The sequence below is a fragment of the Oncorhynchus clarkii genome, chromosome 3 (assembly GCF_045791955.1).
Source record: "Oncorhynchus clarkii lewisi isolate Uvic-CL-2024 chromosome 3, UVic_Ocla_1.0, whole genome shotgun sequence".
In the NCBI taxonomy this organism is placed as follows: Eukaryota; Metazoa; Chordata; class Actinopteri; order Salmoniformes; family Salmonidae; genus Oncorhynchus; species Oncorhynchus clarkii.
Genome location: NC_092149.1, coordinates 65959480 through 65985996, shown reverse-complemented (window position 1 = coordinate 65985996; position 26517 = coordinate 65959480). Strand labels below are relative to the sequence as shown.

Below are 26517 nucleotides of genomic sequence, written 5' to 3'. Positions count from 1 at the left end.
TTGTTTTTAACGATTGTGTTAGATGTTGATTCAAACTACATTGATACAGACCCTATTCAACATATTTTGTTATTTTACAGAAATTCACATCACCAAGCATATGGAGGATCAAGTTTGCACAGAGACCCAGAATATAACATTTAAAGTTGAGGTTTCCCACCCTGGCATTGCCGCTGTGTGGACCTTCAAGAAACAACCACTCAAAGCTAGTCCAAAGCATAAGATTGAGGCCAAGGGCAAAAATTACAGCCTGAGTGTCATTAATACCATGAAGGATGAAGAGGGAGAATACGCATTTGCTGCTGGTGAACAGACATCCAGCGCAAAGCTTACTGTGTCAGGTATGTTTAACTTCTTGACTCTACTTGAGACGCATATGTCTCAAGTAGGCACCTGGAAATGCAAATGCGCTACGCTAAATGCTAAATGTACTCGTTAAAACTCAAACCTTGATCAAAATTCACAAGCAGGGTATTGAATTAAAGCTACACTCGTTGTGAACCTAGCCAACAAGTCAGATTTTTAAAATGCTTTTCGGCGAAAGCATGAGAAGCTATTATCTGATAGCATGCACCACCTGAAAATGCATGAATGCGACGTAAACAAAGACTCTGCTTATCCGACGCAGCACAAAACGCAGAAATAAAATATAAAACATTCATTACCTTTGACGAGCTTCTTTCTTGGCACTCCTATATGCCCCATAAACATCACTATTGGGTCTTTTTTTCGTTTAAATCGGTCCATATATACCCAAAATAGCTTTCTATGGAAGCTGTGTCATTCAGAAAAAAACATCGTTTTTAAACGCTGCGTAATTTTTTAAAATTAAAAAAGTCGACGATAAACTTTCACAAAACACTTCGAAATCCGTTTGTAATCCAACTTTAGGTATTAGTAAACGTTTATAATCTATCAAAATGATTACAGGGCGATGTATATTCAATAGCTCCTCGTTTGCAAATCAATGGCTGCCAATGTCCACATTAACAACATCCGGGTGAAGACTGGAAGAAACGGAAGCCAGATAGATGGATTTTCCAACAAATAATTCAATTGAAAATGACGACAATGGCGACATCGTGTGGAATTTGTATGAATTGCATGCAGGTCGATATTAAATTTTGTCCTCTTTTAACAACCCATGGAAGTGACTTATGGAAATTATTTTTAGCTTTCAGAGAGCAGTTTTTCTTGCGTTTTTCAATGAAACACACGATCTGTTATAGTCACAGCCGTGATTTAACCAGTTTTAGAAACTTCAGAGTGTTTTCTATCCACACATACTAATCATATGCATATACTATATTCCTGGCATGAGTAGCAGGACGCTGAAAAGTTGCACGATTTTTAACAGAATGTTCGAAAAAGGAGGGGGTAGAAGTAAGATCTTCATGATTTCTGACATAAACTCCTTCAGAAAAAAATGTAGATTTCATGAATTGATAGACATTTTCACTAACCTGACTCGAAGGTGTTTGCTGAGTAAAATCGGATTGGTTTCTTATTGGTTCCTTATTTTCCTCATATACCATATTAAAGCTGTGTCTCCACCATCCACTGCCCTTTCACTACCCTTTTTTACCAGTAATCTAAAGTAAAACATGTCTCCATGTTCCCAGGTGGTGCCATAAACAGACCACTCCAGGACGTGACTGTGGCTGAGTCTCAGACAGCTGAGCTGGAGTGTGAGGTGGCCAACCCAACTGCTGAGGGCAAGTGGCTCAAGGATGGACAACCCGTGAACTTCAGTGACAATGTCAACCATATGAATAATGGAGCTGTCAGACGTCTTGTTATTACCATAACCAGACCCAATGACATCGGTGAATACACTTACCAGGTCGCAAACTCCAAGACAACAGCCAACCTGAAAGTCGAGGGTGGGTGTTAAATCCTGAGTGGAAATTGTTGTTTATTTTAAACTGGTGTTAGCATTAATAAATGCCTATTATGTGATTGTTATATGACTGCTGAAATGTAATGTTTATGTTTGATTTCATAGCTGTGAAAGTCAAGAAGACACTGAAGAACCAAACTGTTACTGAGACACAGGAGGCAGAGTTCAGTCTGGAGCTCACCCACAAGAATGTGAAGGGCTCACAATGGATTAAGAATGGTGTAGAGATCAACCCAAGTGAGAAATATGAAATCACAACTGATGGCATGGTCCACACCTTGAAGATCAAGAACTGCGACACACGCGATGAATCAGTTTATGGATTCAAACTTGGGAAACTATCTGCTAATGCTAGATTGAATGTTGAGAGTAAGTGCATATTTTAACTGTCACAAATCGATTTATGCGATCAAGTATACAAATGTATGTATACTTGAAATGTTTCTATTTACCCTTTGAGCTTTTTGATTCTCATCAATCTCTTTTTCAGCAATCAAGATTGTGAAGAAGCCTAAAGATGTGACATCACTATTGGATGCCACTGCCTCTTTTGAGCTGAGTCTGTCCCATGATGACATCCCTATCAAATGGATGTTCAATAACAAGGAGCTTAAACCAAGTGAAAACGTCAAAATACTGTCTGAGAGAAAAGCTCACAAGCTGACCATCCAGAATGTGAAGACTGACAACCAGGGAGAGTACACAGCTGTAGTTGGAAACCTGCAATGCAGCGCATCTTTATATGTTGAAGGTCGGTATGGAGTTTGACGAATAGACTAGAGTACTGGATACATGATTGCTGAATACTTAGTTGATACCTTTTACTTAAATTAAGATTTTATGTGATTCTTCCAGCTCTGCGTGTCACAAAACCCATCAAGAACATTGAAGTCCCAGAGACCCATGTGGCCACTTTTGAATGTGAAGTTTCACACTTCAATGTCCCGTCCACTTGGCTGAAAAATGGAGTGGAGATAGAAATGAGTGAAAAGTTCAGGATTGTGGTGCAGGGCAAGCTTCACCAGCTCAAGATCATGAACACTAGCAGAGAAGATTCTGCAGAATACACATTTGTCTGTGGAAATGACAGAGTCTCTGCCACTTTGACCGTCAATGGTAGGTTTACTCTTCATTATCAATGAAGTAATCCCTAGTCATATTATTGTCAGAATGTATCGTAACATTTTCCTTTTTACCTTAGCCATTTTGATCACCTCCATGCTGAAAGACCTCAATGCACAGGAGAAAGACACCATCACATTTGAAGTGAATGTCAACTATGAGGGCATCACCTACAAGTGGCTCAAGAATGGTGTTGAGATTCCCTCCACAGACAGATGCCAGAGCCGCACCAAACAGCTAACTCACTCGCTCACCATCCGAAATGTTCATTTTGGTGATAGTGCGGAGTACAAGTTTGTGGCTGGTTCTGCTGCGTCAGCAGCAAAGCTTTATGTTGATGGTATGTTCTTATTTTTCTTCCATTTTCCAAAAAAAGGTTTTCCTGTATATTTCACAATCTAAGGTCTTATTTCTGTGCTTTGTGTTTTAGCTCGCGTTATTGAATTCACCAAGCATATCAAAGATATCAAGATTACAGAGAAGAAGAGGGCCACTTTTGAATGTGAGATCTCTGAGCCTAATGTTCAGGTGATGTGGATGAAAGATGGTCAAGAGCTGGATATTTCCGAAAGGTACATCTTATTGCCAGTAATATTAGACCTGGTGAAGAATACTAATGGGTATCATAATAAACTAATCTTACCTATTCATCTGTATCTAACTGTTATTTCTAAATGCCTTGACAGATACACCGTATCCACCGAGAAATTCCTGCACCGTCTAATGATCCAGTCAGTCCGCATGTCTGATGCCGGAGAATATTCTGTCGTCGCTGGTGCAAGCGTGTCAAAGGCTTATCTCACCGTGGAGGGCAAAGATGTCCGCATTACAGAGCCTGCTGAGAAGAAAATGACGGTGAATATGAATTTGATACATTTTTATTTACAGAAAAAAACACTTTTAATGATCATTTTAAAGATGATTAATATCATGATTCATTTCTAGGTTGTTGAGAAACAAAGAACGACGTTTGAGTTTGAAGTCAATGAGGATGACATTGAAGGTCGCTGGCTGAGGAACGGTGTTGAGCTCCAGTTTTCCGTTGAGCAGAGGTTTAGTTATGTTTGCATTAGAAAGCTCCATCGTCTGACCATCACTGAGACCTACAGAAGTGATGCAGGAGAATACACCTTCATCGCTGGCAGGAACAGGACCGTTGTGACACTTCATGTCAACAGTAAGTCAAACTTCATTCTATTGGTTTTATAGGAAAATATATTTAATTGCCCTACAGTATATCTGTGTAATAGTTACAGTAATAACTGCAGTTACATGTCCTTGCCTGTAGAGGGCATTGCATTGCCCTCCTACGAGAGTAGCAGCATAGTATGTATGGACTATGCTGATAAGAGGATACAGTATGTCATTTTTTAATAGCTGGATTCAAAGTGATGACGACAATGGTTGTTCCTCAGTGTTGCATCTTTCTTCATCACATTTCTTATTTCATTTATCTTTTCATTTAGTCCCTGAGCCACCTCAGATCATTAACCACATGCAGCCCCTGTCTGTGGAGGCCGGCAAACCTGCTCGCTTCTCTGTGGAAGTGACTGGCGTCCCCCAGCCCCAGGTGTTCTGGTACAAGAACTCCCAGGCTCTCTCCCCAGGCTTCAAGTGCAAGTTTCTGCGTGATGGGAATGAGCACTGTCTGCTACTCATTGAAGTGTTCCCAGAGGATGCAGCGGTCTACAACTGTGAGGCCAAGAATGAAGGTGGTGTTGCCACCAGTTCAGCTGCACTGAATGTCGAAGGTAACCATTACATTTTTGTGTGATAATAATGCCAAGTCAACAGAAATTATGACATAACAGAAGTACAATTGTTGTCAAAAACTAGTTGGAAAAGTACACCATTCTTACAAATTTTATGCATTCCGTATATAATTATTTTATTGGACCAAACTTTTTATAGAGTGTTAAGATGACCATGATGTTTTTGTTAAGTCGCCGAAGATATTACCTCACAAATAAAGAACTGAAATGGTTTATTAATATAAGAAAGTTGCTAATTATTTTTCATTTCAGTTTCAGAAGTTGTTTCTCCTGACACTGGAGCTCCTCTGTCCCCACCTACCATCATCTCACCAATCAGCAACACCTCAACCACTGAGGGAGAGTCAGCCAGATTCCAGTGCAAAGTTACTGGAGAAGGTATTTTGCACATTACATTGTTGGGATGAGTTGGGAAAAAAAACATGTTTTTGTGGGTGTAATGGGTGTAATTGTGGAAGTATACCTTTTGTTATTAGTTGTCCTATTGCATTAGAAGATGAGGCATGTGAACCTCTCCATAATAAAAAATGAATGTATTATAAATCCTTGTTAAAAACATACTGTGATGTTTCAAGCAGAGATCTTCAACAGACAGAGCTAAGTTGTCAGACATTCATTTTTAAGAGTATAATTTCAATTTATTTTGTATGTATGTATATTTGCTGACAATTATTATTAATAAATAAATACAAAATTATTCTAAAACGATATATAGTTTTTAAATCCAATCCTCCATTTGTAGCTCTGAAGATGTCCTGGTACCGTGGTGAGAAGGAAATTAAGCAGTCAGACTTCTTCAAGATTTCTACATTTGATGACACCTGCCAGCTGGAGATCAGCAGAGTGTTCTCTGAGGATGAGGGGGAATACACCTGTGTTGCCAGAAACGCAGGAGGAATGGTCACATGCTCTGCACGTTTGAAACTTGATGGTGAGTTTGCATACCTTTCTGTAACCAGATGGTTACCTATACCCGGAATAGATTCAGACTCTACTCTTGCTTATAGCTACACTTGGGTCGGGTAGGCTTCCTGTTTAGATTAAGACACCGTGGAGCCGGCATGAGATATGGCTCGGAAAACGTACCTGAATCCAGGGATGAGAAATGAGTTGTACTCCAAATTGTCCCATTCTCTCAACTGTTAAACCGAGAAGGTTGAACGACTGCTATTTAAACGGCAGTCGTTCAATCTTCTCAGTCTAACAGTTGAGATAATGGGACAATTCTGAGAAGAACGCATTTCTGGATTGTGGCACGTTTTCCAAGTCATATCTAGAAATATGATCATTTGTAGCCAAAGATAAGTAATTTAGCAGATAAATAACTTCAATATATAATATGATTTTGCAGTATCCTCTTAAATATGTAATTTTTTCTCTATGCACATGACTTTCACTAGAAAAATACACACATGGATATGTGTATCTGTGTCCATCCATAAAAATGCTAATACTCAATTAATTGAACGTACTTCCTTTCAGGGCAAAAACAAACTATGGATATTACATCTGATTCTCAAAGGCATGTCTCATCCAGTCTTTCATCAAGCTTCTCAAGTGTAAAGAAGGAGCAAATTGCCCAAAGGCCCACTTTTATTCACCCAATAGAAAGCTGCGTCGTTCAGCATGGTGAAGTGGCCAGGTTTCATGCTTGTGTGTCCAGCATGCCAATGCCAGAGATTAGCTGGTATCATAACCATCAGCCAATTAAGCCTATCAAAGATATTGTCTTTCATTTCGATGAGATGACAAACACTGCCACATTAATTATAGTCGATGCATACGCTGAGCATGCTGGACAATACACTTGCAAAGCAACCAATAATGCCGGAGAGGCGATGTGCACAGCAACCCTTGCAGTAACCAAAGAAGGTAACTCGTTTTTTACCTTGAATTAGCCTTTGATTTTACAACACCGTGTAATTAATAATCTATTAATTTTCACAAAATTCCTTTCTCCAAACGACACCTCTCATTAAACCAACCAAACGACTTTCTTCTTCTTGGGAAAATACTTTTTGCTTTCCCATGTTCTATATAGTTTACTAACCTCACAATTTAAAACCGAATAGTATAAATATGTTAGTCACTTTTTTAGTTCTAATCCCTAGATGGGTACATGCAGCTTGAGTAGAACACATTCTCTTCTTGTCATTCTTCTCTGTCACTCCTTGCTCTCCTTGCAGCTTGAGTAGGTAGTACATTCTCCTTTTGTCATTCATCTATCACACTCCTTGCTGTCCTTGGTTGTGACATCCCTCTCAGCGATAGCTCTGTGGACTGTGCATGTTGTAGCCTATACCCTCTCCCTATTTGGACTTGTGTCTGACTGTCAAACTTTGCTTTGTTTGTTTATACCCCTGTTTGTACCCCTGTTTTGTACCCTTGTTTGTACCATCAAAGTGGAAACGTTCAAATTATTGTAATCAGTTAAAGGGTTTGAGTTAAAATTGTTAGCATAACCTCTGAAAAGCATTTTTGTCCAGCAGGATATACCTTCAAGGAAATTACATCTGGGCTAAGCATTTAGTCCAAAATTGTTTCTTGAAATGAACAATCTCAAAATGATAGACGGGTCAATTCAGTATCTCATTTGATTGGCAACCATTTCTCTGTAAGTTTGTAGAGCAAGGCTCTCACATACAGAGAGGGTGAAATTAAGCCAAAATGGAAAGGAATTGGTACCAATCATCATCAAAGATTATCGTTTTAAATCACACCAACTCTTCATTTCCTTTACAGTAACCCATATGAAGGAAGAGATTGAAGCAACCATTGAGCAAGAAGCCAAAGGTAAGACTCATTTACACTCTTCATTAGTGAAATGTACTTCATCAACCCCTTAGTTGACATGTACCTGAGCATATGGATAAGTGATTTATGAATGTTCACACTGCACGCAAGCAGAAAATGTTTTGAATGCAAAATGTTCATCTTATGTATTCTTCAATATCAAAATAATGTTATGTCCTTGTATTATGTGATTGGTTTTTGTACAGCAAGCACCGATTAAAACTGCTTGCTTTTAGAAGTTTTAGAAAAATGAGTTCTGGCATCTATCAATATTATCCTTTACGCATGAGGGTTCTTCGTGGATTGTAATGGATTCCCAAAAAAGGTGCAGGATGTGTATCTTTTAAAGTTTCCAGACCTCAGGAAATTATCCTTTAAAAGATATGGGAATAGCCACATCTTTTAATTGCTTCTTAAAGTGTATTGCATTTGGAACTCTCCCCCTGCAAATATTTCTTAGACTGGCTTGCAGATAGTGGTATGTGATTAATTGTTTGCTTTTAAAATAACATGATTATACCTGTAAACTATATTAGTTCGAATAAACGCCTTCTCATACAATTCTAGAGCTGCTTTACAAGTTTTACTTATTTGTATCATTGGAGAGTCATGTTTCTCATTAAATATTTTTAAATAATTTACCCTCATTCAAAGGATTAGAAAGGGCGTTTATTCATCTTTCTGCAAGTCAGGTAAGGAATATTTAGCTTAAGAATACACTAAGTAAAGCAAAAGCAAGCTTATTTTTTAAAAAGCAGAGCAGGTTATTTTGGAAATTATTATGCTTTTTAAGAAATTTATGTTTTGAAGAAATGTCCACAGAAGAAGGAACAAAACATCCAGCAATTTTCGTGTCAGAATCTTTAAAAAAGAATCAAGTCTTGCGTTTATTCGAACAAATATGGTGAGTGAAATTGTTTTTTTATGGCTATGTGACTTGCTGCATGTACTTAATATTTTCATTAATATTCATTTTAAAAATTTGAATTTTATTATCTTCTTTTTTTTTACCCAGATGGAATTTGATTGAAAGTTTTTTTTTTCTTTTTTTCAGAGTTGTTTTATAATAAAAGGACTGAATCCTGGGAGAACAGAGGACAGATGCGCAGAGCCGTTTCAGACACGGAGGACTTGGATCAAACAAACAATTCATTCATCAAATGGAATGGGGCTGATAACATTAAGCCATTTTTTATAAAAAAGCTGAAATTCCAGAATGTTCTTGAAGGAGAACCTGCTGCATTAAGATGCAGATTGGTAGCTTTCCCGATCCCAACCATATTATGGTTTCATAACAATAGACCGATTCAGAAAGAACGTCGTCGTAGAATACGTACAGAGAGCACTATGCACATACACGCTACTAGTTTAATCATTGATAGTATCAAAGACAAAGACTCCGGCAGTTACAAAGTAATGGCTATTAACACAGAGGGGTCTGCAGAGTCCATAGCATCACTTCTGGTGTCAATGAGGGAAGAACAAGATGCCAATTATCTAAGCCATGTTAGACGGTCAACTAGACCTCATGGAAGCTTAGATTCGTTGGTTGATCAAAAAAAAGAGAAAAAGTTCAGGGTTGACCTGAGATGCGTTGGATCTCCATTTGATAAAAAGTCCAAACCGAGGGGCAGATCTAGATCTAAGGATGCACCAGTTCGCACCTTGTTCTTCAGAAGCTTATCACCAACAAGAGGGAAAAGTAAAGAAAGTAATCTGAATGAAACCGCATCTGAACGAGCCCGCTCTCCACCGTCTATGTTTGGTGGAGAAAGGGTTAGTAGGTCTGAAAGGTTTAACGACAGACACAGTGACATCTACTGTGACAGACACACTGGCAGATTCAGCGACAAATTCAGTGACAGGTGCAGTGACAGATACAGCGATAGATTTAGTGACACAGAAAGCCTACATGGAGAAGTAAAAGTAAAGCTTGGCCTGTTACAAAATGCAGTCAAACAAAAAAAGAGGCTCTCTATGTCCACAATGTCATCATCAGAGTTTGACTTGGAGTCAAACGCAAGTGAATCTAGCTATGCAGATTATGTTGATCGATTAAGGGTCAAGAAGCCTGCCTCCTTACCTGGAGATTTACAGCATGCTCGACCTTTTGAAAGATACAATAGAAATGATAAAGTTTCTGCAGAATTCTATGGTAGATATGACATAATTCCCACACATAGTGCTGCATCGACACAGCCCCATGTGAGGCATTCATTTGAACCTCAGTCTCGGTCTAGGGCCATTCAAATGTTGAAAAGTGAACTACCAGCGGCAGGAAAAGAAAAGGACTTTGAAACACATATGGATGAAAAGGCCCTTATTCCAGGGGAACCTCAACATGAGGTCAGATTCGAACAAAAGATAGGTGAGGACTTAGAAAATCAAGGTGCACACTACATAGGAAATCAAGGTGAGGAATATTTAGGAAATCAAACTCGGTTTTCTGAAGACCTAAAGACAAAGATGGAGGGGAGATCACCACACATTGCTGCACGGAGATCTCCAAACATTGCTGCATTGGATAACTTTTCTAGATCCAGCCCAATCAAACCACTGAAGGAAATACTTTCCAGTGAGACAATTATTACACAAGAGGATACTGTGAAGAGCACAGAACAATTTGAACATCCACCCAGCTCTGCGGAAAACCGCTATGAGAACATTGAAAGTGAATGTGAAGATAAACTTTTAGCATTGAGGATTAGAAAATGGCAAAAGGGAATGCAGATGGACCAAGAGGAACAGTTTGAGAATGAAACAGACCATTCGACGGCAAGGGATTCGCCATACATGCGATCTGAAATGCATATTTTTGGGGAGGAGGTAGAGACAAAAACAGCAACTGTCAGCGAGGAGAAGCATTGGGAAGAGCATCATATATCCCAGGAAAAGGTCCTCTTATCCCAGGAAAATGTTTATGGATTGAAGAGTGGAATTGAACAGAATTTGTCCCTTTCCCAAACCAAAGAGAAGAATGCCAGTGAGAAAACACAAGAAGAGCACCATGTATCCCGGGAAGATGCCCACTTAACAATGGAAGAGCTCCACATACTCCAAGAAAATATGAATTCCCCAAAAGAGAGGCATGCCAATATTTATGGTGAGGAGCAAGGGAGAAAAACTGCAACAGAAACTGAGGCATTCACTTCCCAGGATTTGCCCTGTTCTCCAAAAGAGAGTCATGCAGAGAGTAGTGTGGAAAAAACTTGGGAAGAGCACCATTTATCCCTGGAAAATGTTGTCCTTTTCCAGAATTTGCCCCTTTCCCAAACAAGGAGTGCCAGTGTTAACAAAACCGGAGAAGAGCACCTTTTATCTCAGGATAATATTTATGGATTGAAGAGTGACAGTGAACAGAATTTGTCCAGTTCCCAAACAACAGACAGACGTACCATTGAGAAAACCCGAGAAGAGTACCTTTCATCCCGAGAAGAGCGCCACCACTTATCACGGGAAGAGCTCCGCTTATCCCAGGAAAATATTTCTGGATTGAAGAGTGAAAGTGAACAGAAATTGCCCCGTTCCCCAAGAGAGAGACGTACCAGTGTGAACAAAAAAGGAGAAGAGCACCATTTATCCCAGGAGAATATTTATGGGTTGAAGAGTGACAGTGAACAGAATTTGCCCCATTCCCCAAGAGAGAGGCGTGCCAGTGAAAAGAAAACACGAGAAGAGCACCATGTATCCCAGGAAGGACTTGACTTATCCTGTGAAGAGCTCCACTTATCCCGGGAAAATATTTATGAATTAAAGAGCGAAAGTGAAAAGTTTGGGAGTGAGGAAGAGGCTCTGGCACATCGAATCATGAAATGGCAGCAAGACGTTTTGACTGAGCAGGAGAAAGCTGTTGACTTGGATTCTGATTGGGTTGGTGCGGATTACTCACACTATGTTGCTAGAAAAAGGTCTGAATCAAAAATGGCTGCTGATGGCACTGCTCTTGGATCAACCACTCACTTGGAGGCAGATTCAGCGAGAAGAAGAAAGCCTTCCCCGGAAAAGGCAGACTATGAAAAATTCCTGACTGAGGATGTCCCTCATGATTTCAGAGATGAGAGAAGGTCCACACAAGAAAATACAGTAAACAAACATGTCCTTACTGAGAAGGATATTGCTCCTAAATATAGATATGACAGCACCTCACCTCATGAGTACAGAGATGTAAGTATAAAGTCTTCTGCAGAAAATACAACAAAGGAAATGCTTCTCCGTGATGATACAGCCCATGAAGGCCCAAAAAGGCCTTCTCCAGAAAAGATGACAAAGGAAATGTTCCTGAGTGAGCATGCCCCTCATGACTACAGATATGAAAGAAGATCTTCGCCAGAAAGGACAGCAAAGGAAAAGTCCCAGAGTAAGGATATCCATGATTTCAAAGATGAAAGTTTCCAGTGGCCCCCTCCTCCACAAACTGTTATTGATGAAACAAGGTTGCAGACCGAAAGTGAGTATTTTGTGAGCGAAGAGGAAGCTTTGGCTCAGCGCATCTTAAAATGGCAAGAAGACGTTCTCACCGAACAAGAAGAAGCTGTTGAATTAGAGTCTAACTGGGCTTTGGCTGAACATTCACAACACCCAAAGAAAACCGATGCCAGTGGACCCGATGCAGGTCATTCTATTGAACCTGTGAAAGAACGCTCACCTGTGAGAGAACCCTCCCCTATGAGACAACATCACATTGGTCAGCATGAAAGTTCCTTTTTTGAACCAGCCTCTTATCAGAATGAGAAGTCTCATACAATGTCATTTGGGTCCTCACCTGTGAGAGAACGCTTGCCTGTGAAAGAACGCTCTTCAATTAAAGAGCGCTCTCCTGTAAAAGAATCCTCACCTATGAGACAACATCGAATTGGTGAGCTTGTCTCTCAAGAGGATTGGGCTATGGCTGAACTTTCACAACACCATCGTCAGAGAACTTATGCCAGTGGAGATGATGCCAATGACGGTCCTTCTTATGAACCTGTTTCTCATCATATAGAGAAGTTTCATCAAATGTCACTTGGGTTTCACTCACCGGTGAGAGGGTCCTCACCAGTTAGAGGGTCCTCACCAGGGAGAGAACCCTCACCTGGTAGAGAGCCCTCCCCTGGCAGAGAACGCTCACTTGGCAGATTTCGATCACCTGTGAAAGAAGCCTCACCTGGTAGAGAAGCCTCACCTAGAAGAGGCCGTTCACCTTTGAGAGAACATCACATTGGTCAGCATGGTTCTCAAGCCGAAGTTGGTGCAGAAGGGCTTTCCAATTGGGAATCCGACTTAAGACCTGATGAAAAAGAAAAAGTGTCTATGAGGACCACAGAGAGGAAAGAAGAACACAGAGAAATGCTATCAAAAGATGACCTTCACCAAATGGACATGCATCAGAGGACAAAGGAATTTGATAAGACTTCACCGAAAACATCACTACCTATCTTTGTGAGAGAAATCTCATCCATGAAAGTAAAGAGGGGAGAGATGACAGACTTTAAATGTCGTTTCCGGGGAGACCCTCAACCAACTGTCACTTGGCTCAAAGATGACCATCCAATCAGTCAAAACCCAGACTTTGATGTTCTCATCAAATTGAATGAAACCACCTTAACCATCTACTATCCGACTATATACCATGAGGGGACATTTAGTTGTGTTATCACTAATACATTTGGAAAGGCAACCTCCTCTGCCACACTCGAAGTTACTGAGAGTGAGCAATTAACAAAATCACCATCGCCGGTGGCCTCGCGTAAAGTGAAAGTGACAACAGATTATGAAATGAGTGAAGAAGATGTTGACCAAATGATGGACGAGGAACTTGAATCATACATAGACGTTGAAACGGATGAGAAATCCTTTCTACAGGTGCCTCAGGCTGTCTTGTACAGACCTCGTGCTTCAGACTCACAATATTCTACTTCTAATGTCGAGATCAGGATCACTGCTCCAACACCAGTCCCATTCGAAATGATTGAAAAAGACACAGAGATGTCTGAGGATGATGGCAGTTCCCATCCTATGAAACACAAATTCACATTCTCCTATGATCCGAGTGATGCCGCTAAGGTAGTCAGTCAATCTGAGAACATAAGCTCTTCAGAAGGCCAAACCAGTAAGGTTGAAAGCAGTTCTGATGTGTACTTCCAACCAGCTGTTGCTATTGCTGGATCTTCTGAGGTAGAAGCAGCCATGGCTGGTGAATGGGAACAATATATACTATCTGGAAATTCAGAAGATTTGAGGCAGTCCCCTCTGAGTGATCCTGGTGATATTACTGACCAGGCATTGATGCTGACTTTGGACAGAACTTTAGGTTCTCACAGCCTTAAAAAGACTGTTCCAAAAGTAACTAAACCAAAGCAAAGTGTTTCAAAAGAAGCACCTACTGTTACTGGGTGTGGTCGGCAATCATCTGCTGCAGTAGTCGAAACGTCACATATTATGCAGGCCTTTGAGACACCTGTGTTGTCAGAGGCACCTGCATTGTCAGATACCACTGTTCATGAAGTGAAAAAGTCCACAGAGTCATATTTCCCTGAGGATATCCCAGAAGTATCCATCCATCCTGAACAGGATGATATGTCATTGGTAACTAATGTTGTGGAAGGAACTCCACTGCAGGCCAAACAAGACACTATATTAGTAGAAGGTAGTTATACACACATTTCGAGAGAAAGGTCAATTTCCCCCAAAAGTGGACCAGAGGTTGTCTTACTAGAAGGTAGTAATACACAAATTTCGACCAAAGCGAAGACAGTCTCTCCAAAAAGTGCCCCTGAGCATGGCCAGACCATGTCTACTACTCAGGAGGGAGACAAGGAAATCTGTATGATTTCAGGAGAAACTGTTGAGGAAGCTGGCATAATTGACACCCATGGTGACCTAAAACACTTTGTTCCCCTCTCAAGTGTAGTAGAGGTGCAGGAGTCACCAAAACTGGTCAGACCTGAGGCAGTTAAGGCAGTAAGGACTAGCCCTTCTCCAGAAAGTATAGGACCTGGTGTGATAGATGAAAGTATGAAAAAGGACAGTGAAAGTGCATGTGTTAGTACTGGCAGTAGCTTCCTTCCTTGTGAGAAAGTCCCAGTGTCGGAGATCCCAGATGATGTTTCAGCGTCAGTCGGTAATGAGGTTGTAAAGCCAAAAAGATTCTCTGGCTCATTTGCTGCTCCAGAAGTTCAGAGATTGGACACTGAGTCTTCTGATCGTGAGGACATGACTCATATGAATGAAAATATGTCTATCTTTGAACGCTCAAAGGGTAGCGCATTTGTCAGTGTTAGTGGGGCACGTAGTGAAATTGTTAGTGAAAAAACTGCAGAGGAAAACGAGGAACATGCTGATGCTGAGAGTGGTGAGCCTTCAGAGGTTTCAAAATCAGTGAGTATTAAGTTCAAAGAAGATGGTTTTACAGATGATCTTGCTGCACAAGGTTCACAACAGCAAGCAGAGGCTAAACCAGACAGTGCTTATCTAAGTACGGCTGACAGTCAAGGTGCTACAGGTTTGACCTCACTTGAAGAGGAGGCAGTGACCTTCAGTACTGTTTATGACTACTACAACCCACCAACTGAGTGGGGCAGACCCCTATCACCAGAGTCGGAGATGTCCATTGAGTGTGGTAGCACATTTAGTGAGGAATTAACAGAAATTGAGCGGTTCTATACGCCAGCTTCTTCAACTGAAATTTCGCAGCTCCCGAAATCTCCCGAATCTTTCCACACTCCTGAAACTGAAACTCCAGCAGGTTATATGACCCCCAATGAGTATGCCTTCTCTCCTCTTGAACATAAAAGAACATCTACTGACTTCAGTGAGAGGTTATTTTCTCCTGCTAAGTTCTTGAGGTCACCTGATGATGAGGGCATTGAGACAACTCCACCTGCATTTAGCTTAGAGGAAGGAATATTCCTCTCAGAGCGTGCCCTTGGCCTTGGAGGACTACAGGAAAAAGTCCAGGGAATCCCTCCGGCTTTCCTCAAACCTCTCACCAAAAGGAGAGTTTTTGAACAAGATTCGTTATCGTTTTACGCTGAGGTATTTGGGTTGCCTTCACCTGAAGTGAAGTGGTTTAGAAACAAAACCCAGCTTGTTGCAGAAGAAAGGATTACAATGGATAGAGATGGTGACAATATCACACTTTTTATTCAAAACATTACGAAAGCTGATCAAGGTGAATATATTTGCGAAGCTGTTAACTATGTAGGAGAGGCAAAAAGCGTTGCACTAGTTGTAGTTATATCCAACGAGGCCAGATATATGCCCCCACCACCAGCAGTCACCCACCAGCATGTGATGGAGTTTGATGTTGAGGAAGATGATGACTCATCAAGGTCTTGCTCACCTCAGGAGATTCTATTAGAGGTGGAGCTGGATGAAAATGAGGTTAAAGAGTTTGAGAGACAGGTGAAGATAATTACCGTCCCTGAATACACCGCTGACAATAAAAGTATGATAATATCACTCGATGTTCTCCCGAGTATGTACGAGGAGAGTGGAGTTGACTTTGTAACGCAAGAAAGGGATGATTTGAAAATAGCTTTTGAGGTTACAGAAATGCCACCACGCTTCATCAACCCAATTTGTGATATGGAAACCCCCGAAAATACAACTGTAATGTTTGAGTGTTCTCTGATGGGAATTCCCTCTCCCATAGTATCATGGTTTAAAGGTAACAAAAAGATCCCTCACGATAACAAGAAATACTTGTACTCATCTGATGGAGACAATCATTTCCTAAAGATCAGGAAAGCCAACGCTCATGATAGTGGAATATACACCTGCAGGGCCATCAATGTGGTTGGGGAAACTCTTTGCAGGGCATCTCTTCTTGTGTTGAATCCTAAAAGCTTTATAGGGAAAACAAGAGGAAGAGAATTGACAGCTGTGTCTCTTGGTAGTGCTAAAGTTCAGCCTCAAAAGTTTGACTTGGTTGTTGGGAATGAGTTTGACGGTGAGCAGGCATCAGAAATAGAGCTGGAATTTGAATTTGAGCAGGAAGCTGATGAATCACAAAAGGCTGTTAGACTCGTAGCCATGACAGACAATGAGATGAGCGAGCAGGGAGAGAAATATGTCAGTATAAATTTTGATGTTTTCGCAGAGCCCGCCAAAGATGATAAAATAGAATTCAAAGGAAAGTCATCGGAATTGTGTAGTTTCCAGTTTCAAATGACTGAAACTCCACCAAAATGCATTGTTCCTTTGACAAACGTCACTGCAGCAGTAGGAACTCCAGTGGTCCTCCAGTGTTTAGTTAATGGTAAACCTCATCCCACTGCTGAATGGTACAAAGACGGGGATCCTGTGAAAGAAACTAGGTACATGATCCAAGAGAAAGCATCTGGACATTTTAATTTGATCATAACAAATGTCACTAAAAATGATGCTGGAGAGTACAAGTGTCTCATCCAAAATAAATCTGGATATACTGAAACAACTGCTTTGTTGAAAGTGTTCTAATCTCTTCATGTAATTTGTTTTCATGTGGATGTTGAACTCAATTAAGCAATTGTATGTTCGAAAAGTAGCTTTTGTTCATTATTTTGAGATACACGCAAAAGGTTTTCTGAAATTAGGTGTAGATCTTATTTATTGTGTATAGTGTGTAATTACGTCACACATGAGTAATTATAAATGTTATATAATCATGTTGGGTATGTTTGAATGTTGAATGTTTGCTTTTCAAAATAGTAAAACAAAAGTTAATGCTTATACTTTTATTTAACGTGACAACGTGTATGAATACTTACCACCCATGTGTAAGCAAAACATTGTTATCAAGACATTCGTGTTAGGCCCAAAATGTCCAATGTTTTAATATTTCAAATTAATCATATAATTGAATATATAGTCATACATAATATAACAAATACAAAAATACTCTGGGGCTTATCTAATTGATCACTGGGGATTTCTCGGACCCAGATCAAGCGTACTCCTGAACGAAAAAGCATGCTCAATGGAGAACTGGGGATCCAATTCCCAGTGTGTAGTGTTGAAGTTGGAATTTACATTACGGTAAACAGCATGACTGTCCGCCCCAGCACCTTTGTTATAGTTTTTATTTTGTTGCCGAAATTGAGGTGAGGTGCGTAAAGCAGTGTGGTAAAAATAATAATTACGGTTCATATTCTGCTGTTCTATCGCGCGTGCAATGATGTCAGGAAAAACAGTGGGCGTTGTTTTCAGTAACGTTGTTGTTGTAATATCCCAAACGCATGTGGCAGTTTCACCATTAAGGGTTCCAGCTTTAAGAAGTGCATGTAAAATTATCAATTATCAATGCAACCATGATAGTTCCATCTTAACATGATGCTGTACAATAAGTACAGCATCATCAATAAGTGCAGAATTTAAACATTTTCTTTGTGAATGAGTTTCTGATAATATTTTATTTATTTTGGTTAATGATTTAAAAAATATATATATTGTACACAAAAAAATGCAATATCTAACACAATTTTAATCTAATATTGAATGTACTACTGTAGAGTTTATTTTTTCATTATGTCTACAGTGGCAAAGTACATCCATTCAAAATAAGGCCTTTGGGGTTGGCTGTAAAATTACATTTTTAAAAAGGATATGTTCATTATATACATTATATGTGCTGTAAATATATGTTTCACTGTATGTTTGAGGCAATTGTATTCTTAACGAATACTGTATATTTGGGCTTATAAAAGATTTACCAATTTGACTGATCTCAAAAAAGTATGACAGAGTATTCATTTGGAAATGGGAGTAATTGAAATTCATGATTTGTTTGTACAGAAATCACTTCACTTTGTCTCTAACAGTGTTTATTTATGTATAAATAAAATAGTTATATACTGATGTATTTATTGTATGGTGTTTTTTTATGTAAACTAATGTTTATGTCAACCTTTAAGCTTTTGCAGCGGACACACAGTTGACCAACATAACCCTGTCTTTAATGGACATTTTATCTCAATCTTACAAATTATTTTTTACACAGAATATTCTAGGTCGACTGTGACGACAGTGGAAGAAGAACAAGAATCCTACACCACTGGCCTTCAGTTACCTCAAACATCCAAAACACTTGAACTCCAGCCAGAGTCTAAATACTATTCTAGTACTTTAGAGGATAAAAAAGAAAAGCCTATATTTTTGACCCAACTCTCACCAGCAGCTGTCAATGTTGGGGAGTCAGCAAGATTTACTATCACAGTATCTGGCCTTCCAAAGCCTACTGTTCAGTGGTTTCATAATGGGAGAGTCATTACTTCTTCATCAATTTACAAATTGGTTCAAGAAAAAGATGAGTATACCTTAATAATATCTGAGGTAAAAACAGAGTATAAAGGCGAGTACACTTGTACAGCTAGCAATAGATTTGGCCAGACAACCTGTACTACTTACCTGGAGGTAAGTAAAAGAGCTTCAACTACAGCTGAGCAATGGGTGGAAAAAATGTTCAAAGCCACTGTCCAACCTCCAAATTTCACTAGCCAAATCAAACCTATAAAATGCCAAGAGGGAGGTGAGGCTTACTTTAAATATAAAGTAACTGGTGATCCAATACCAGATGTACAGTGGTATAAAAGTGCTCGTCAAATTCAGCCTGGTAAGTACTGCATTATAGTGAACAACCCAGATGGCTCTGGCTTCATCAACATGAAGGGCATTCAACAGCAGGACAGTGGTCTCTATACATGTAAGGCTTCCAACCCATCTGGGGAGGCCTCTTGTAGTGCTGACCTAATTGTTTTCAAAGAGCCTATCTCTGTATCTCAGCGTAAGGAACCCATGGTTGTTCAAAAAGGTTATAAAGTATCCATGACTGCTGAACAAGCTACAGAGTCCCGCTTGTACGAGGTCAACCTTCCCGGAGAGACCAGGGCCAGAGATCAAGCAGGACATCAGATGGTGTACACCATTGGCACCGAGGACAGCCAGGTTGTTTCCAGTGAGCAAGTACAAACCCTTAGAGAGTTGGAAATGTCAGCAGCTACAGTCCAAAGAGAAAGGGTCACCCACCAGGCTGCAGTTCTGCAGTCACATGAGGTACAAGAGAGAGTGTCTGTGGGTGTCACTCGTCCACCTGAAGTTTCAGCAGTTTCTACGAAACAACACCGTACGGCTCCCTTTCATACATCTGCTGTTCAGGATAGCCCACAGCTCACAGAGCAGCACTGTGACCGTATCCAAAGCCCAGTAGTCATAGAGCTGCAGTCTTCAAAAGAGAAGCGTTCACAATTAATGTCTGCCACTTCCGAGGAGATAACCACCTTGGCGAGTGTAAGCACAGAGATGTCAGGTGAAAGGAAGACAGATAAAGTAAAGCCAACCTCCGAGCCAAAACATCTTGTCAGTAGTCATCTTGTTGAATCCCAACTGTCAATTTTAAAAGAACGATCGCAAGAAATTCCCAAGCCACAGGAGGAAAAAAGTTACAAAGTCAAAGAAGGCATTAAGATATTGTATTCCGCTATGTCAACTGAAAAACAGATGATTCCTGAGGGTCATACCACAGACGTGCCATCTTCTGACTCTGCTCTACAATCTTCAGTGACAAAAGAATCGCTCAAACCAATCCTAGCCTCAGTTTCTGAGACAAAACAAACCTTATCAAAAGAGACTAAATTTACCATGCAGAGGCCAGAGGCAGAAAAGGCTCTCCTTCGTAAAGATTACATTATGAAATCTGCACTGACAGCTGAGGAAAAGCAGATGTTACAAGCTGAACACACAAAACAAGTGAAGAGTTTAGAAAGTGCTACCTCATTATTTTCTCAGGTAGAAGGTGAACAGGTACTGCATTTGCAGATAATTAGAGATCAGGATATCCTACCATCTGAGGAACCATTTACTTGTGAGAAACCAGCTGTAGAACAAGCAGGTGCCAGGAAAAGCCCTACTCTTTTACATACAGTAACCTACGATGAACGGATATCTGTCACTTGTGAAGATACGACTGAGTTTGAGGCCAAGAGAGACACAATGACCATTCAGCCCCAAAAACAAGCTCCTACCCCATTACATCTTCAGTCAGTTCATCCGGGAGGTGCCTTAACCAAAGAGGGAATTATTACCATTGAAAAGCCAGCCCAACAGACAGCAACACAGAAGCAGGAGAAAGCCAGAAAACACGCAGCATCCTCAGAGGAAAAAAGGGGGCTTAGCGCAGATTATTCCAAAGATCTTGATGTGTCTGTGACAGGAGTTCAGTCAAAGCTTAGAACAGAACCCAGACCACAGAACATTCTTCAGGTCACATCAAAGCCCATGCAGATATCCAAAGAAACACCATTTACTAGTGATGCCAAACAGCAGCGTGCATTAATCCAAAAAGAAGATCGTTGGAACATCATGCAAGTTACAAGTGTGGCAGATAGTCAAGCGTTAGAGGAGGGACATACTGAGAGTTTGACAGCTGTTGACACATTTACCTGCAAATCCGAAATAGAGCCTAAAGTACCTACTGAGCCCATACAAATAGAGGAGAAGGCGATCGCAACTGAGAGTAGTGTACTTCTAAAAGCAACAGAGCAAGATTTTGCCATCCAGATACAGGAAGGACAGTCTGTTAGACAGTCAATAATGATGGATGAAAAGCGTATATTGATTGGGGAAATGTCTCAGCAAATAACCAAATCAGAGTCAACAAAAGTTAGCCTTAAAACTCAGCACAAAATGGCTGTTTTCGTTTCAGAGTCTGGAGAAAGTCGAACTCTTCCAAAGGAGCTCACATTTGTTATTCAGATTCCAAAACCAACAAGTTTGGACATCAGACGTCAGTTGAAAGATGCACTTCAGTCTGCTGTGGCTCTTGATCAGCCACTTATACTAGCAGACGTTGTTGGAAGTTTAGAGGCTACTGAGGTACAGGAAGTGAAGGTACTCAAGGAACCTAGGCGTGCGATGTTCACTTATCTTATCACAACACCAGGTGCCCCTATGGAAATAACACTTGCTTTTGAAGGTCAGTACCCCAAGACTGCAGATCTAAGGACTGAACTCCAGGCAGCTTTCTACTCAATTATCTATCACGAGCAGCATGTTCTTACATCTGAGCAACCTGGCACACTGCAAATCGACAAGCCCCAAAGACTAAAGGTTAGCAGTGCATCCTCCAAAGAAATGTTGTCATCTGTAGTTGAGACAGTAAAAGTAGCAGAAAGTGTAGTTGATTTCACAACACCTAAATCTCAGGCTGCTAAACGAAAGACAGAATCTCGGGCTACACATGAAACAGCAACAGCTGAGGAACGTATTGTGGTGCAAGAGTCCAAAGTAACTCAATCCAACTTGGGCGGTCAAGTAATGGAAGTTACTACAGAATCACATGCTGAGTTTGGACAGACAGTACAGGTGGCCAGACAGGAGGTTAGAACTATGACTGTAAAAGGTTATGAGAGAGATGTAGGTATGGTTGATATCACCACTGACATGCCCATGACATCCATTCCAACTGAACAGTCTTTAGATGTACTCATCCAAAAAGAACACAGGGAGGAATTTATTTCAGAAGAGGTCAAAAAATCTAAACCTCAAGGAAATGTAAACGATTATCCCATTATTGAAACTTTCCTTGAGGACATTACCACAGAGGAGCATTGTAAGGTTACATACACTGTGACAGTAAAGTATGTTACAAAAGGTAATTGGCTTTTCAATGGACAAATAATTAAATCTGGCAAAGAGTTCAAGTGTTCCAAAGAACATGACACATACACACTTACAATCATGAAAATGATCAAGGAGAAGCACGAAGGAGAATATGTCTTTGAGGCTGTGAATGAAGCTGGAAAGACCACAACATCATCAAGACTCACAGTTGTCTCGAAAGGTTGGATAATGGGGATAGTTTTATTGTTACTCTTCACCATACACATAAACTAACTATCATTCATTACATTTTTATAATGTAATATAACATTTTATAGCAAACTCATACTTTATTTCATACATATTTATTTTTAGATCAAATTAATTACTAAAGAAAAAAAATTATTGATAGAATTTTCAGCATGAATTTACTATACTTTCAATCCACTACTAATTCACCTTAGTATTTCTCTATATCATTCCCCACATGCTTATTTCGTCTATATCATTCCCAGGTATTTTCGTCACCCATGAACTATAACATTTCATTCTTGGTCATTCTCCACTGAGCACTGAAATATTTTTGCATGCTTTCAGGGGCAAATGTGTCATGGTTTCATTCTTCATGATGTCACTTTCCTCCTTCCTCTATCATGAATTCACTTTCTTTCTTCCTCCTCTAACCATTCCACCATTTCTTCACAGTCACTCCTGGAATGCATCCCACCATACTGTAGCATTCCACCATCCCTGTTCCAGCTCTGTATACCATTTGTCTACTTGTCATTTTTCGCATCATTATCTACCTGTGTACTAATTTACTTTTCTTTTTGTGCACATTATAGTGCCACCTGTTTTCAGGTACAAAATTGTTCCCCTGGAGATCAATGTTGGAAGTGGAGCCAAGTTTGAATGTGAAATTGAAGAGGCACCAAATGTGAACTTCAAATGGTTCAAGTCTGGCACTTCGATCAAAGAGAGTGCAAATTGTCACATTCTCAGTCGGCAACTGACATCTTCATTGGAGCTCCTGAGCCCAACCAAAGCCGACAGTGGTGAATACACCTGCAAGGCTACAAACCAGCATGGCAGTGACACCTGTGCCGCCAAACTGACAGTGACTGGTGAGTCCTCTGTTTCCCTTAACATTATTTATACAACTGTATGTATATTGCTGTTTTTTTTTAAAGTTGAATACAATACAACACATTTTAATGTGCAATTGTTGTCTCAACATGTGTATATTGTACCGGTTTTTAAAGTAAATGAAGTATTCATATCCTATTGCTTTTTTCCATCTTTATTTACTTTTTTTATAGAGATGTACCCGCCAGTATTTAGTACAAAGCCTGATCACATGACTTTATACGTGGGCAAACAAGCAACATTCCAGTGTGTAGTTACTGGCTCTTCACCTATGACTATTGTCTGGCACAAAGACAACATTGCTATCTCTCCGGGGGGAAGCTATCAAATGTCATCTGACAAGACCAAATATTCCCTACAAATCAAAAATCTTCAGCTGAATGATCAGGGCACATACCTTTGCAAAGCATCGAACAGTGTTGGTACTGCTACATGCAGTTCAGAGTTGAGGGTTATCAACAAACCCAGTTTCATAAAGACCTTTGAGGTCTCGGTGTCTTCAGCCGTTGGTAACACACTGCGGCTCGAAGGTCAAGTGGATGAGGACACTGGAGTTTCCATCACCTGGATGAAAGATGGCAAAAAGCTTCATCAAACAATGGATTGTAAACAATCCTTTGAAGACAAGGTTGTCGTTCTTGAAATTACAAAGGCAAAACTGAAAGATTCAGGGAAATATGTATGTACAGCTTCAAATGATGCTGGGAGTGCAACTTGTCCTACCACATTGACGGTACAAGGTAAGGTCTTTAAGTAGATTTTCTGTATTAACACAGCGTTTGTGCACTTACAGATCTGCTTACTAGGAACTAATTGTAAAAAAACAGTCCTCTTTGAAACAGCCACTAACGCTATGCAGCTTCTGTATGTCTTCTTATTTTCTCCTTCTTGAAATCTTCTCTTTTTTATTGATTCTTGTTTGACAACACATTTGCTGTTTTGCAATCCAAAACTTATTTCAGAGCCCCCTACCTTTGTTAAGAAAATGGAACCAAAACTAATGTGGAAGCAGGGCATAGCTGCTCGGATGCAGTGCACAGTCAAAGGATCAGCTGAACTCAAAGCTTCCTGGTTTTTGAATGACAAGGAGCTCAGTGATGGAGATAAATATAAAATCACTTTCAAGGCTGGTCTTGCAACTTTGGAAATAATGGATGTAAACGTGTTAGACAGCGGAAACTACACTTGTGAGGTGTCAAACGAAGCTGGTAGTGAGAGCTGCAGCACGGAGTTATCTGTAAAAGGTTTGTCACCATTCTTTACAATTATTTTAAAAATTGAACAGATAGTTGTATAATTTAATCTGATCTCTACTCTTAGAGCCCCCTTCCCTTCGAAAAGAATTGCAAATGGTTGAGGCAGTGAAGGGAACTCCTGCCGTGCTCGAATGTGAAATTAAAGGAACAGCTCCATTTGAAATCACCTGGTTGAAGAATAAGAAACCAGTCGTCACCACAGATAAAAAGTACAAGATCGTCTCTCAGGAGTCCATTGCTCGTTTGGAGTTCTGCTCATTTGAAAGTGCAGACATTGGGGATTATCAGTGCTGCATAGCTAATGATGTTGGTAAAATCACCACTAAGGCACTGGCCAAACTAAAAGGTTAGTATTGTTGATAAATTAAAATAACTCAAATTGATTTATCTAAATACCGTATGTTTTCTAAAGAACATGGTTCATTGATTTTATAATATGTTTTGTATAGAACCACCAACATTTGCAAAGAAGATTGAAACCATTACAGCAACATTGGGAGATTCTGTGAAACTGCAGGGCACATTGAAAGGCTCACCCCCCATTTCCGTCAAATGGATAAAGGACACTGAAATGTTGAGAGATGATGATCCAAATATCAAAATGACATTTGAGAACAACATTGCTATTTTGTCAATAACAACTGTTGCCATTAACCATGGTGGCAAGTACACTTGCCAAGCAGAGAATGAGGCTGGACAAAACAAATGTGAAGCCACTCTAACAGTTCAAGGTTAGAGTTGAACATTTAAATTAAACATTTACACATATATATGTATTTTTACATATAAACACATTATACTCTTGTGACACCTCAATCTAATTATTTTTACTTTAATATAGAACCTGCTAGAATCTTAGAGAAAGCAGAATCCATCAATGTGACTTCAGGGGAATCTGCAACCTTGGAATGCAAAATCGCTGGAAGCCCAGAACTTAAAGTGAAATGGTTCCAGGATGGAAAGGAGATGAAAGGGAGTCGAAAATATAAAATAACTCTGAAAGATAATATTGCTATCTTAAAGATTCTTGCGTCTGAAAAAGTAGACTCTTCCGAATACACAATGGAAGTGTCCAACCGTGTTGGAAAGGACCAGTGCTCATGCTCTATTACTGTGCTGGGTTAGCTTTTCTTCTTTTCTACTTTTAAAAGTTTGTTTTCATGACATATATTTTAACTTGCAATGTACAGTATGACTTAACTTTTTCTTTCCAAAACAGATCGTATCATACCACCCTCTTTTACAAGGTCTCTGAAAAGACTTGATGGAATTATGGGTAACAATATTTCAATGGATTGCAAAGTATCTGGATCCCAGCCTATGACTCTGTCTTGGTTCAAAGACGATAAAGAAATTAAGTTCGGAGATAGATATTTACCTGAAATCAAAGACAACTCAGCTGCACTGAAAATTACTAAATTGGAAAAGGTTGATGCTGGAGTGTACACATGCCGGGCAACAAATTCGGCTGGATCTGAAGAAAGCAGTGGAACCTTATATGTCAAAGGTTTATACAGTTTAAGTAATTCTTTAGCCCTATGTTTTTACTTCTAATTGAAGTAGGCCTATGGCGTTTTCTTGGGGTAATATGATGATGAAAAATAAATATTTTGTCCTTTTAATGAATTTTAGAACCTCCAGTCTTCACATTGAAACCTGACAACCAAGATGTCATACCAGGATCTACCGTTGTCTTGAAGTGTGCTTTCACTGGAACAGCTCCTCTTATGATCAAGTGGTTCAGAGACGACAAGGAGATATCAAGTGGAGGCACATTTTTTATCAAGAAGGAGACCTCCTTAAGTTTTTTGGAACTTCACTCAGTAAAACCCAGTGACTCAGCTAACTACACATGCCAAGTGGCCAATGACGCTGGAAAGATGGCGTGCACTGCTGTCTTGTTTGTGAAAGGTGACCTTACATATACCCTGCTTAATGTGCATTTGTTGTTCTTCTGTTCTTGCATCAATGTTTG

At 40.0% G+C, this 26517-nt stretch overlaps 1 protein-coding gene across 1 annotated transcript in view; it reads left to right on the top strand.

Moving 5' to 3' along the window:
- LOC139401652 (titin-like) overlaps positions 1–26517 on the top strand; it is a 178632-nt gene that overhangs the window by 22108 nt on the left and 130007 nt on the right. The window contains exons 29-49 of the mRNA XM_071145731.1: positions 81–341; positions 1623–1883; positions 2006–2269; positions 2391–2651; positions 2756–3016; positions 3102–3362; positions 3453–3594; positions 3709–3877; positions 3968–4199; positions 4489–4773; positions 5047–5172; positions 5537–5725; positions 7537–7587; positions 22986–23264; positions 23460–24026; positions 24249–24530; positions 24607–24888; positions 24992–25273; positions 25384–25662; positions 25762–26049; positions 26175–26453. Of these exons, the coding sequence (XP_071001832.1) occupies positions 81–341; positions 1623–1883; positions 2006–2269; positions 2391–2651; positions 2756–3016; positions 3102–3362; positions 3453–3594; positions 3709–3877; positions 3968–4199; positions 4489–4773; positions 5047–5172; positions 5537–5725; positions 7537–7587; positions 22986–23264; positions 23460–24026; positions 24249–24530; positions 24607–24888; positions 24992–25273; positions 25384–25662; positions 25762–26049; positions 26175–26453 (5301 nt within the window). The remainder of the gene's footprint in view (positions 1–80; positions 342–1622; positions 1884–2005; positions 2270–2390; positions 2652–2755; positions 3017–3101; positions 3363–3452; positions 3595–3708; positions 3878–3967; positions 4200–4488; positions 4774–5046; positions 5173–5536; positions 5726–7536; positions 7588–22985; positions 23265–23459; positions 24027–24248; positions 24531–24606; positions 24889–24991; positions 25274–25383; positions 25663–25761; positions 26050–26174; positions 26454–26517) is intronic.